Source organism: Aspergillus versicolor, assembly GCF_001890125.1.
Source record: "Aspergillus versicolor CBS 583.65 unplaced genomic scaffold ASPVEscaffold_4, whole genome shotgun sequence".
NCBI lineage: Eukaryota > Fungi > Ascomycota > Eurotiomycetes > Eurotiales > Aspergillaceae > Aspergillus > Aspergillus versicolor.
In genome coordinates, this window is record NW_024467527.1 from 1,363,656 (window position 1) to 1,376,741 (window position 13,086).

Below are 13,086 nucleotides of genomic sequence, written 5' to 3' on the forward strand. Positions count from 1 at the left end.
CTCTCCACCATACAAACCATCGTTGACCCAAGATGCGGTATACAGCGGCAGCACTGGGCTTTCTCTTGGCCGTGCCTCTGAGCTGTTTAGCTACTGGGCCAGGACAAGGCAATGAAATAGTACCACTGGGTGGAAGTTCTGTTGGAAGTCAGTTACTCTTCTGATGTCATTTCCAGATATCATTTGGTCCTAAGTTGTGTATAGCAAGCGCGTATACCGTCGTGAAGTTTGAGGCTGTCTGCTCGGAATGCACAGGCTTATCCCATTCGAGGCTGGTAAGATCCAAGCTCTGGTTAGTGTATTCTCCTTGCTAAGACGACATACCAGCCTCTTGAGCTAAAGGTCAGCAAACCTGACGTGGCCTGCGGCGGCTCAGCTATTTCTCTCAATGAACAGCCGCTGGTCCATAACCGTGATGGAGATTCTCAGCATGAATTCAGCGCGATTTCAATATTCTCTGGCGACACCACAGCTGTGTTATCTGTCAATTGGCAGAGTGGCTGCACTGGGGCATCTTGCGGAAGCACCGGGATGTGCTCGGGAATGGGCCAGTATCTCACCGTCCAGATTGAACAAATCGATGACACGGATCTTGAAACGAGCATAGATTTCGGCGTTACTCTCGCTGAGGACATGAGCCCCAAGATACACGACCTATGCAGCCATCCGTGGGAAATTACCAACTTCAACTTAATCGACTGCCCCGAGTCCCAACCAGGTTTCGTCAACAAAATAAACGATTTGATTCTAAACGCCATCACCTTTTCTTCCACCATCGACCTCTTCATATTCGGAGCAGTCGCTATCACCATCGCGAGCATAGCAATATTAACCTTCTTCATCTGCCGTAATACCATTTACTGCCGCCGACGCCGCGCCGATAGAGCCGCCAAGCGAGAAGAGAGGCGGACTCGACGTGCCTATAAATTCGCTGCCCGCCGACTACGATGGAAGAAATGGTGGGATACATTTAGGGGCACGGCACCTCTTCTCCCCTCTTCGAACAACACACACTACCATGAGTTCACAGCTCATGGGACACCACATCCGCATTTTGAGCGCCAATGCTATCGCCAGGCAGCGGAGCCCTTCGAACTGGAACTTGTCACTGAACCTGAACCTAGACAGGGCTCCATACAAGCCGAAATAAGAGGCTTTCGTCAAGCGCTCCAGTACGTTGGAGAACTAGTGCGGCATCCAGCAGATAGGAATATTGACAGGGAAAGCGGAACTAGCTACTTTAGCCCTGAAGGTTACGATGGCGCCAAAGTAGCGGATTCACACGAGAAGCAGAAAGCAGGTAGGAGTCGAGCATCTTCGTCGACAGCAGGTACTTCGACGGTTTTGTCACTTCGAACGATTAGTTTAGGTACGGAGGCGGAGACGGATATAGATCTTTCATCACATGGGACACCGCCACCTAGTTATCACGAGTAATGAATAATACTCCCTCTTGATGCGCTGTGCGTAGGCAACTGCTAGTTTAAAAAAAAAAAAGGGGGGTTACCACTCGAGTTAGATTTGAAAGTGTAGGCTTTGATATTGATACACGGCAGCTCAGGTCAGTCTCAGGAGCTTCGGAGATAACTAAGTTAAAGTATGTAAGTGCACGAATACAGAGTATGCAGTTACGCCTTCGGCCGCTTCGCAGCCACAGACTCATCCTCGTCCTCTTCCTCATCATCTTCCACAGTGAATTTTCGCTTCGCACGTTGATCTCTATTGCTTGATGCATCGGCTTCCTCCTTTTGAGCCTTCAGACGCTCCTCTCGTTCGTCAAAGAAGCCGAAAAGCTGCTCATACCCCTCCTCTACATTAGTAACTGTCTCCTCCAAGGCATGGTGGCGCTCGCTCATCTTTAGCTGAATTAGCACATCCCGAGAGCGCTTGTAGAGGCGCTGCTTCGTCAGCATGCGCCACCAGTAGTATCGCCGGTCATTTGGATCGTCGGCTCTATGCTTCTTAATGAGCAATCGTGACATATTCGCGCCACCCTTTCGGCGATTCTTAAGTGGAATTTGGCCGAGGAGGAACATTTCCTGGATGTGCGCGAATTGAGTCGGTTCGATTTTGTAGGTTGTGCGGATGCTATTGAGGGACTGGATTGGAAGAAGGGATGACGTTGGGACACGTCTGGTCTTTTTGGAGGAATCGCTCCACGGGTCGGGGTTGATGTTGATGTTGTTTTTAAGGAATTCGGGGCGGAGGATGTGGTAGTCAGCCGAGTCCCGGAGGACGTCGAAAGACTCATTTGGGTCCTCAACGGTAAGCTCCCTGATTGTTGGGTCGTTGAAGCATGCCTTGTGGATTGTGTTGTAAAGGTTAACGCCGTGCCCTGTCCCCTGGTGCGATGGGATAATCAGAAATTGGGCAATTCGCAAGCGCGATGGGAGTTCTCCTGGATGAATTGGCTCGGGTGCAGGGAACGGGTCCTCCTTGGGTGTGGGCTTTTCTGACTGGTCTTTCTGGTAGAACCACAATCGATATGTGGTTGCGTAACCCACAATGGAATATGGTGAGGCTGTCGGTGTGGGAGGCTCAACCTTTTCGTATCTAGTTTTTGTCAGTCATATATACCTTTATAGGGCCACCGCAGCATCAACGTACACAAAGTAAACCATCCATCTTTCCAACGTCCATTCAGGATCATCTGTCGTAAGAGGCAACCCACCCTCAATGTAAAATGACACCATAATCTGAAACCGGTTCAGCAACAGCTGCACTCGGGGATCCGCAAGAGATGCCGCCCAGATCTCGTAGTCCCGCCCGCGAAGGGAGTAGCTATGGACCAGCTTTCCTGGTGGCACGAAGTCTTTCGCATCTTCCTCCTGGACGGCGCTCTCGAACTCGGGTAGCGAAGAAAAGGCCTCTGAATTAGAACGCGTGTTAGGCAATCGACTAGTATAGTAACCGCCGCTTTTTTTTAAAAAAAAAGCACGTACCTTCGGGAAGAAAGTCCTTCAGCGCCTTGGTAATATCGACAGGCGCAGTATCCTCCACAGCCGAGAACTTCTCATCATAGGAGACATGGACGTGAGGGCGAAGGTTATGCGCGGCAAACCGTAAGCGGACAATTAATCCCTTGTAACCAAATATCTGCTCCTCCTCGCCAAATATTGGGTACGTGAACGCAGGATGGAAACCGGTCAGTGTCTTGGGCTTTTCCTGGTCAGGCTGGACCATGGTGATTTGGACGGCATCATTGGCGTCGCAGGACCCTAGAATGATGGATTGGAGGGTCAGCTCGAAGCACACTCATGAGATGAAGTATAAGGGTGGCATTACATTCGCTTTCCGCCGACATTTTGAATTCTCTTGGAGAGGATGGTCAAGTAGTAGGCAGAGAAAAAAGGGATGGAAGGTGTGTTTCATGAAGCCTTCCAGTTGCGACCTTTCTTTGCGCGTCTCTCAAATCGCGTTGCGCGGAGCGGGTATAACCCTTTTGGGACTAGCTCCATATATGACATCGTGTCTTGGTCGCTGTGTCCGAGCTCTCGCAGGGTGTTCATGTTGGGTTACTCGGTTTTACGATACAAGACGATGTCATGCGCTCTTCGATGAGCTCTAACTTATACGAAGTTAACATCAATATGATTGTCTAGTATGGTTCTTGCCTCGGCTCATTCAAAACCATTGGTTACTGTGGTCGGGAGGATGTCCGACTCTGCGGGGAATCGTGATATCTCTGGGTGATGTGCCCAGGCTAATCCAGCTAATACACTCACCTGAACGAAAAAGAAATAGCAAAGATCCGGGGTCTTATCTGAAAATCTATAAAAATCCTGCTAAACAGTCACAATGTCAACGACTAGCCCACAACGAATCACTCTGATCGGACTAGGAACCATCGGCATGTCCATGGCTGCCCTCCATCTTACCCGCGACAACGTGGTTGACGTCTTCGACCCAAGGCCTGATTTCGTGGATTATCTCATAAAGACGCTCCCAGGCTTTCTAGCTGGCCCTAACTCTGAGTCCACCGAGCCACAGCCAGAAAAGGTGGTGGCTGCATTAATCTCGTCTGGACGCCTCCAAATCCACTCTTCACTTGAGAGCGCATGCGCATCCGCCACCATCGTTCAGGAGCAGGGCCCGGAAAATCTGGAATTTAAAAGGTCCACTTGGAAGAAGGTCGAATCCATGGCACCCGCCTCTGCGCATTTCTGGACGAGTACCTCAGGCATTGCAGCTTCTAAACAGCAGCAAGACATGCAAGATAAGACCCGTTTGCTTGTAGTGCATCCGTTCAATCCACCGCATATCATGCCGTTGTTAGAGATTGTGCCGTCCCCCGAAACATCCCTGGAACGAGTGGAGTTTGCGCGGGAGTACTTCTCTATCCCCGGCTCCAGACATCGCCCTGTGGTTATCCGAAAAGAGATACCAGGCTTTGTGGGGAACAGACTGGCATTTGCGCTGCTTCGAGAAGCCTGTCACCTGGTACAGGAAGATGTTGTGACTACAGGAGATCTTGACACTATTCTGATGGCTAGTTTGGGCCCGAGGTGGGCGGGAAATGGTGTGTTCGAGAGCTATCAACAGGGAGGCGGGGAAGGTGGCATTCGATCGTTCCTGGATAAGCTTGGGGGTACCATGCAAAATGTTTGGGATGATCAAGGGAGAGTCAATGTGTTGGGAGAGCAAGGAACGGAGTGGAAGGAAAAGGTTATCCAACAGACAGACGAGGCCTATGGGACTCAGACACCGGAACAGACTCGCGAGAAGGAAGAACGGCTGCGCGAGTTCATCCGAATACAAACGCAGAGATTTGGAGAATGAAATTGACAATGCTCTAGCCATATATATACGTCTGCTGGATGATGCTGGTTCTAGGCATGATTGAGTGCATCTGTTATTTCATAATGCACGGCACGCAGCTGTGTTATTACGCAGTTAGTGGACTAGTAGGGTAACCCAATTGTTGGCATCATTTTGTAAATTCTCCTTGTCAGGTGGCTTTGCTCATGAACCGACGGGGGAGCAGCCTGCTACCTTGGGGCCGAGAGGACAAAGCCAGGGTGCTCCTAAAGCGGCAGCAATCCGTCCCTTGCACGACCGAGAAGGCAATGCCGTGTATGCGTTCATAGCAGATCAGCCCAGAATCGCAGATACCATGCATGCGTTGGCAACATAATTTCCGTTTTAAAAATCATTGGTTCTTTTCCTCAATTGCCCCGGGTGGATTGTCCGGCCTGGAGTTGTCCATAACCAAGGTACCGTGCAGGCGGCCGCCGCCCGTTTCCCACTGCGGATCCATCCCACGCCACGTTGCCAGCTCCGGTGACGAGCTCGTTCCTGGCCGTTTCCTGCCCTTGACGGCCATCTGAATACACCTTTCGCATTGCGCCACCGGTCCACCAATTCTAACCTCTAACCTGACTCTGGTCATTGTACTGCCCTGGAAGATTTATTGTTGGTATTTTTTTGCGTTCGAAGCCATGTTCCAAGTCCTCTAGAGAGCGAACGACTCCGGACCAGCGACCGACCATGGAGGGACTTTTCACGTTGCTCACATTGAGCACTGTGATGGCAATTACGTGAGGATTCGATGCGCGATAAGATTGCTGTGTAGCGAATACCAGCTAACAACTGTTTGTTCGGTTTCTTGCAGGTCCTTTGTCGTGGGTTCATTGCCGTTAGCATTCAAGCTCTCCCCTTCACAATTAAGATTGATATCCTCCCTTGGCATGGGAGTTCTGGTTGGGACATCCTTGATTGTCATTATACCCGAGGGAGTCGAAACCCTGTACGATTCCGTCTCGACGGAACGAAACGATTTCAGCAGTCGCACCACTACCCTTCCACACCTCCCCGAACGATCGGGCATCCCTACTATCGCAACGACATTTCCTAAAGTAGACCGAGACACAGGCCAGTGGGATGGATATGCCGAGCTTCCTGGCATTGACGTCCCTTCTGTGCATGTCCCGCGGGAGTCGCAGGTTGAGCAGGAAACGAAGAAGGATACCTCAAGCACGTCAAGTGGTAAATCGGAAGAAGACCACAGCGGAGAGAGCTCCCCCCATGCCTGGATTGGCATTGCGCTCATTAGTGGTTTTATTCTGATGTACCTCATCGACAAGATCCCCGAGTTCGCATCTACGGCCAAACCACAAAGGCCCCCCTATCATATCTCATTGGACAACTTGGGATCTGGGCTTCGTCGAAATTCATCGCCTTCGCGGGACGGGGGACTTTTGGATGCCGCAAATAGTCAACGAAGCAGCCATAGCTTTGCGACGACTACTGGTCTAGTCATTCACGCAGCCGCTGACGGGATTGCTCTCGGGGCATCGACTTCAGACACGGGCCTGAGCTTTATAATTTTCCTAGCTATCATGGTCCATAAAGCCCCCGCCTCCTTCGGGCTTACATCCATTCTCCTCAGGCAGGGGCTCTCAAGCCGTGCTGCTAGGACTCATCTATTCATATTTAGTTTGGCTGCGCCTGTTGGTGCCATGGCGACTTTCTTATTCGTACACCTGTTAGGCTCGGGATCCACTGATGAAACAGGTGCGCACTGGCGCACAGGAATTCTTCTTCTTTTCTCAGCCGGCACATTCCTGTAAGATGGCCACTCCACCACAGCATATCTCTCGAGCTAACACCACCTCTTCAAGATACGTTGCTATGCATACGATGCAAGAAAACAACTCCAGTTTGTCTCGGGAATTGCCTGTCAATGGTTATGACGCCCGAGATATGGGAGCAAAGCCAGACAAGTCAATCAGAGACCTGGTAGCCTCTGTTATTGGCATGATATTGCCCCTCTTTCTCCAAATCGGACATGCTCATTGAACTTGCTTTTTGATCCTCCCGATTTTTTTTTTTTTTTTTTCTAAGTCGCGATCCATCTATGCATTGCTGTTTTTCGAACCTCTTAGATTGCGTTAGCCTGGGTCATCTGAGATGTCTTCTGTCTGTTAACAAGAGTTTTTTGCCCTGCGTTGTTGGTATTGATAATTGCGAGATATATGTACTTTACGGCGCCATTTCGATATTTATTACTGCTGGATTGGTAAGGGCTGTAGCCATAATCACATGATTATATTTTATGAATCTACGCATGGTATCTGTCAAGCCATAATAAAGCCCTTTCCAAAGCTGCACAGCGAGGAAAGATGAAACCCGCCTGGAATTTGTAGATCATTTGCGTGCAGGTACTGAAAGCCCGGAAACGACGAAACAATGATGCCAAGATCGATGCGCCGACAGGGAGAACGGCAGACTTCCAAGTTCTGTTCGCCTACAACTGCCAGAGGAGTTCCTGGATGCTTCATGCAATGAATACTCCGTACTAGCACAACGGTGAATACAGTACCTAGCCCACTATGGTAGCTGCCGCAGCTGCAGAAGTACCAACGTCCTGACGTCCAGACTGGATCGGCCGCCCCGACTAATCACAGGCAGGATCTGGCCCACCTCCCGCCGGCTGCTGGAGCCGGTGGCAGTCCAAGTCAGGTGCGGCCATGGCCCATTGCGAGATCGAGACTCTTGAAATCCAAAGCGTTTCCGCTCCTCTCCCTCGTGGGACTAATTCACTGCACCTGGCAAGGCGATATTCCCTCTTCCTTCCTGCTCCCCCCCCTCTCCTTGTTCTGTTTAATATATTCTCTATTGTCTCCTTCTTCCTTTTTAAGCTCCTCTTTTGCCCCCTCGTCCCAGCCCTCGGTCTTTCCTGCCCCCTATTATTCTCCGACCATCCCCCCGGGCCAGCTGAACCTTCCGCCAACACTCTTTCTCACACCAACCGACCACAGGCGCCTATCTACTCTGATTTCTTCTCCTCCTTCGGCGCTTCGTTCTCTCGCTAGTTTTTATCTTTCGCTGCACATACGTTCGTTCCTAAAATCCATGAGCCGTGCCGATCTCCCAAAGAGCTGGACACTACGACATTCGCCGTGAAGCTTGCGGGGATAGTTCGGTGTATGACCCTTTCCGCTCTGTCGCGCGACCATTTATGGGCATTCGGCGGATGTCAGATCCCGCGATGATAGGCGGGATGGGCTCACAGTCGAAATCGATACCGTCCTCCGATAAACCTACCTCTCTCCCCCCTAACCTCCTCCCATCAGCGCCTGCCTCCCCTCCCACCCCGGCGCCCAGCCCGACTCCCCACCAACGACCAACCTCCTGGCGTCCTAATGATCAAGAAGAGGATACGTTGCTGTCAAATACCAAATTCTTTGAATCGCTGTCGGGACCTAGGCGGCAGCAATTTTTGGAATCTATCCTGGGCCTGTGCAACAGCCAACAGCTCAGTTTTGTGTCTAGCTATGTCGCCCCTCGCCTAAGGAAGGATCCATTTACTGTTTTTCCAACCGAGATATCCCTGAGGGTAAGTTGGACTGCTGCCCCGTATACATTAATGGTTTCCCAGGAGTTAACTTTGTGATTTCCTAACTAGGTACTTTCGTTCGTTGACGACCCGAAAACCCTGGCCAGGGCGTCACAAGTATCAAGACGATGGCATGATCTGTTGAACGACGATATTACGTGGAAAAACCTATGCGAAAGACATGCGTTTACCCATCGGCGGCCCGCTGAAGATAACCTAGACTTCATCGAGCCTATTCACAATCATCGTACACACTCCCTCAGCGGACTACAAAGGAGGTCTAATAGCGCTACGCTTCAGTCTCGTGATGGATTTGCAGACTTCCCGCGGTCACTATCTGGAGATTGGTCTGCGCCGTCGAGCGTACAAGCAAGGAAGCGACGAGTTCGGCCTCTCTCCTACAAATATCATTTCAAGCAAAAATACATGATAGAGTCTGCGTGGAGTAAAGGCGGCCGATGCACCCAGCGCCACATTTCGCCCGACCAAGGTGTGGTAACGAGTCTCCATCTAACTCCGAGATACATTGTAGCTTCGTTGGACAATGCTAAAATCCACGTGTACGACACGGACGGAGGGAATCAGAAGACACTCGAAGGACATGTGATGGGTGTGTGGGCTATGGTTCCCTGGGATGATATTTTGGTCAGCGGCGGTTGTGATCGGGAAGTGAGAGTATGGAACATGGCTACCGGGGCATCCATCTATTTGTTACGCGGCCACACTTCGACAGTTCGGTGTCTAAAAATGTCGGATAAGAACACCGCCATCTCTGGCTCGAGGGATACCACATTACGGGTGTGGGATCTAACAACGGGAACTTGCCGCTATGTTTTGGTGGGTCACCAGGCCAGCGTCAGATGCCTCGCTGTACATGGAGATATCGTCGTCTCGGGGAGCTACGATACCACAGCCCGTATCTGGAATATATCGGAGGGACGATTTCTGCGAGCACTATCAGGCCATTTCAGTCAAATTTATGCGATCGCGTTTGACGGCCGTCGAATTGCGACGGGGAGTCTCGACACTAGTGTTCGGATATGGGACCCGAATACTGGCCAGTGTCATGCTATTCTCCAGGGTCATACGTCCTTAGTAGGACAACTACAGATGAGCGGCGATACCCTGGTCACTGGTGGTTCCGACGGGTCCGTTCGCGTTTGGTCTTTGACTAGAATGGCTCCCATCCATCGCTTAGCCGCCCACGATAACAGTGTAACCAGTCTCCAGTTTGATAATAATCGGATTGTTAGTGGTGGCAGCGACGGCAGGGTCAAAGTCTGGAGTTTACAAACCGGACAGCTCCTTCGAGAGTTATCGACTCCGTCAGAAACCGTTTGGAGAGTTACTTTCGAGGAGGAAAAGGCCGTCATCATGTCTAGCAGATCAGGTCGTACAGTGATGGAGGTGAGTGATATGCGCTGCGTGTGATCTTAGTATTTCTAACATCCGTATTTAGGTCTGGAGCTTTTCGCCGCCCCCAGAAGAACTTCCACTTGATACAGCGATGGCAGGCGCTTCGTCCAGCATCTCCGAGCCGCCACCGACACATGACAATAGCTTAGCCAGAGAACTCTTGTCTCCAAATTCATCACAACGAAGCGATGGCGATCAACTGATGGTGGATGCGCCTTCTTGAATCGTGAGATGCTTGGATATCACGATTATATAGCTAGCTTCTTCTTAATTTGCGCCTTCAGCGTTATTGCTTCGGTTTCCTGCTTCTACGATATTCCCACCTCGCACCATTGGCGGCTCAGGGTAATTGGCCCGATATTCACTGGTTAGCATTTGCATTCTGGGTGTTTTAGGTTCATGCTGCAACTATGCTTTTGTCCATGGACTACGCGGAGTTAGATATATGGAGGATGCTGTCATACTTACTGGCTTATTATGTACCAGCTGGAATCTGATAGGCGAAATTCCTGTGCTTTTTAGTTTAGGATATTGCCACCTCAGGAGGTGGCTGATTTTGATAGCAAAAGTTTTCATACAACTATTTTACCACACAACAAGCTAGTGAACCCCTGCGTATGCCTACTTATGTACTTTAGTGCCTTCACTGCTCAGGAACTGTCACCCAGAAGTTGTGGACGATCCCATTCGTCAGCTGACTGCTACTAGTCGACTAACGCTTTAGCGTTTCTCCGCTCGACCTTTCGGCTCGGCCATGATCAACGGGGTGCGCACATCTGCTGCCTAGTTATATCTGGATAAAGCCCGTCAAGCGTCCCTGGAAGCTACTAGGCCGGTCGCTTTAGAAGCACACCTAAAGGCGGATCTCGTGCTAGGTATCGAGACTCACCATGTCCGATTCCCGACTAGCGAGATCTTGTATTGAATGCCGGTTTGCCGAAACTCCGGAGTCAGCCAAATCAGTTTAAACAGAGACGACAACGCTTGCGGGCAAGGCACTAATACTATCTGGAAAAGAGTCAGTGAGCCGTCACGTATCCTTCGGCTATTTTAGCAAGCGAACATGGTGTATACTGGGCGCAGCAAAGGGTGTTTTCTGTGCCGTAAGCGCAAAATCAAGGTATGACAAGATCTCCATGCATGCTTGTTTCTCTCCGATCAGGATCTATTGGTCCATGTGTCTTGCACGGAAATTTTCTAAGTGATACAAAGTGCGACGAAGCGCTTCCAGAATGCGGCAACTGTCGTGTGTACGGCAAGCCATGTCCGGGATACAGACTCGAGTCTATATTCAGAAATGAGACTTCTAAAGTCGAGCAGCTTGTCAAGAAATCAGGCGGCTCATCGCCATCTTCATCTTCACCTTCATCTTCCAGCGGCCGGCGGGGTAGTCGGCGAGAGTCTTCTCCCCGGTCATCATTGACCACTCACCGGGTCGCCGATTCCACATGGGAGGAGCGAGCGCTGTGCTTTTTCTTCGACCAGTATACTTCTGGCGAAGAACCGGACGAAGCTATGAGTTATTTGTCGTTCTTGCCGTCTTTGTACTCTGCCTGTCGAGAGAATGGGACCGATAGCCCGACTGCTTTGTGCCTGCGCAACGCTGTTGATGCGACAGCTCTCATGACACTGAGCAATCATGTCAACGCCGCCCCGCTTGTGGTGCGTGCTAGACAGCACTATGGGAATGCATTACAGGGGCTACAAGCGGCGTTATATGAGAAAAATGACGCTGTTAAGGATGAGACTTTTGCGTCCATGGTGTTGCTTGCGCTTTTTGAGGACATCACGGGCGAGCGAAATGGGCTTGCTAGTTCCCATGCAGCGGGTTTTGAGTTTCTGATGAAGCTGAGAGGGGAGAGCCAGCTCGGCCATGCGCAGGGGAGAGGTCTGTTTCATTTCGCATATACTCATACGGTAGCTCTCCCTCACCTTCCGTTGCCTATTTGGTAGCAATACTAACAAGTGGGATAGCACGTTGAGATGCTTGCACTCCGAGGAAGGCCCCATTATAACACGGATTGGATTGTCGAGCGTCTTAGCGGTGCAGACCCAATCGCCCGATTGATCCTTGCCGCATCCAAAATGAGCCAGCTGTTCCTCGCCACAACATCGCTCCAGCATCTGCTCCCTATATCTACACCACTTGATGCAGACACTGTTTCACAACTCACCTTCCTCCTCTTATTAGGCAGACAGATAGATCTCGAACTCACGTCCTGGAGCCAGGACCTCCCTGACCGCTGGCTCCCCCTCATCATTTATCGCGATAAATCCGACAATAATGACTTCTTAATCACATACCACCACCTCTCTATCGCTTCTGTTTGGACCTACTACCGAGCGGTCCGTATTGTCTCTCACGTCATAATGCTCGAGCTACGAAAGGCCCTCGCCGCTGCGACGGGCGAAGTCCCCGAAGACATGGGTGCAGGAGTACCAGCAGTCATCCAGAAAATGATCTCAGATATATGCCGCAGTATACCATTCTGCCTCGGCGACGTCGATATTATGGGTAACCGAACGACCTCCGCATCCCCCAGCGCAGAATCTAAACCCCAGCCCCGTGCGCGCGCATTCTCGGTGTACTCAATGGTCTGGCCGCTGTGGTATATTCTTTCATGCGGTCTAGCCACACCGGAACAGGAACAGCAAATACGCAACTGTTTGTCGAGGGTTGGATCCGTCCTAGGGATCAAGCTGGCGTTGGTTCTGGCGGAGGATGCATCAAGCCAGAGAAGACCACCTATTGGTATCTCTGGACCGTTGTTTGGAGCTCATTGACAATTTCAAGCCGGGCGCTCAGGTTACTTTATATTGGGCAGTTTATCACTTTGCATATCATGATTACTAGTAATTGTATAGAAGCGATTGGGAATGGGGCTTGGATGCGAGGCCGGAGTTGTGCTCTTTTAGTCGTTGTTTTTCTCTTCCGATTTCCCCTCTCAGATTCTGAGTGTATATATTTACTCATCTCATTAAATATTTAAAAAGTATATACATTTTTTCTAGATTTATTCCGACCCTGGATGTTTGTACATATGACGTCACCGACACCCCCTCTCTTTTAATCACGGCTCCAAGGTTCAAAGCACTAAGCAGTTCCGCTGCACCTCAGAAAGTGGAGGAGAGAATAATTGGCAACAATCTTAGCTTCAGATCGGAAATCGGAAATCGGCACGCGCTCTTTCGAATGCGCTAGTTAAAATCAGGGAAATAACATACCGTAGACTGGTTCATAAATTATGAACGCATGCATCGGATGGCCCGGCCCTGGACCAGACCCAGATCCAGGGTGTCAGTGCGGGCACAGCGGCAACGTACTACGTTAC

General features: G+C 50.6%; 6 protein-coding genes across 6 annotated transcripts; 5 read left to right on the forward strand and 1 right to left on the reverse strand.

The window, feature by feature from the left end:
* The first annotated feature begins 323 nt into the window (after positions 1–323).
* Positions 324–1,532, forward strand: ASPVEDRAFT_639783 (uncharacterized protein). The gene has a single exon (XM_040815703.1). It carries the CDS (start codon positions 532–534, stop codon positions 1,435–1,437), a length of 906 nt encoding a protein of 301 aa, XP_040667275.1. The 5' UTR covers positions 324–531; the 3' UTR covers positions 1,438–1,532.
* Positions 1,498–3,381, reverse strand: hat1 (histone acetyltransferase catalytic subunit HAT1). The gene is made up of 4 exons (XM_040812271.1): positions 3,286–3,381; positions 2,943–3,218; positions 2,608–2,869; positions 1,498–2,553 (listed from the first exon to the last, which is right to left on the reverse strand). Exons 1-4 carry the CDS (start codon positions 3,302–3,304, stop codon positions 1,629–1,631), a joined length of 1,482 nt encoding a protein of 493 aa, XP_040667276.1. The 5' UTR covers positions 3,305–3,381; the 3' UTR covers positions 1,498–1,628.
* Positions 3,382–3,798: 417 nt separating this feature from the next.
* Positions 3,799–4,779, forward strand: ASPVEDRAFT_130611 (uncharacterized protein; the record flags this gene model as incomplete). Its single annotated transcript, XM_040806739.1, has 1 exon — positions 3,799–4,779. The coding sequence occupies one exon, from the start codon at positions 3,799–3,801 to the stop codon at positions 4,777–4,779; it is 981 nt and encodes a 326-aa protein (XP_040667277.1).
* A 708-nt stretch (positions 4,780–5,487) lies between these two features.
* On the forward strand, positions 5,488–6,798 carry ASPVEDRAFT_52443 (Mn(2+) transporter ATX2; the record flags this gene model as incomplete). Its single annotated transcript, XM_040814639.1, has 3 exons — positions 5,488–5,537; positions 5,612–6,565; positions 6,621–6,798. The coding sequence occupies 3 exons, from the start codon at positions 5,488–5,490 to the stop codon at positions 6,796–6,798; spliced, it is 1,182 nt and encodes a 393-aa protein (XP_040667278.1).
* Positions 6,799–8,002: 1,204 nt separating this feature from the next.
* Positions 8,003–9,977, forward strand: ASPVEDRAFT_28178 (F-box/WD repeat-containing protein; the record flags this gene model as incomplete). The annotated part of the gene is made up of 3 exons (XM_040810084.1): positions 8,003–8,338; positions 8,408–9,745; positions 9,798–9,977. The coding sequence occupies 3 exons, from the start codon at positions 8,003–8,005 to the stop codon at positions 9,975–9,977; spliced, it is 1,854 nt and encodes a 617-aa protein (XP_040667279.1).
* A 533-nt stretch (positions 9,978–10,510) lies between these two features.
* ASPVEDRAFT_41112 (putative C6 transcription factor) lies at positions 10,511–12,777 on the forward strand. Its single transcript, XM_040812272.1, has 3 exons — positions 10,511–10,874; positions 10,967–11,671; positions 11,729–12,777. The coding sequence occupies exons 1-3, from the start codon at positions 10,818–10,820 to the stop codon at positions 12,536–12,538; spliced, it is 1,572 nt and encodes a 523-aa protein (XP_040667280.1). The 5' UTR covers positions 10,511–10,817; the 3' UTR covers positions 12,539–12,777.
* Positions 12,778–13,086: the final 309 nt, after the last annotated feature.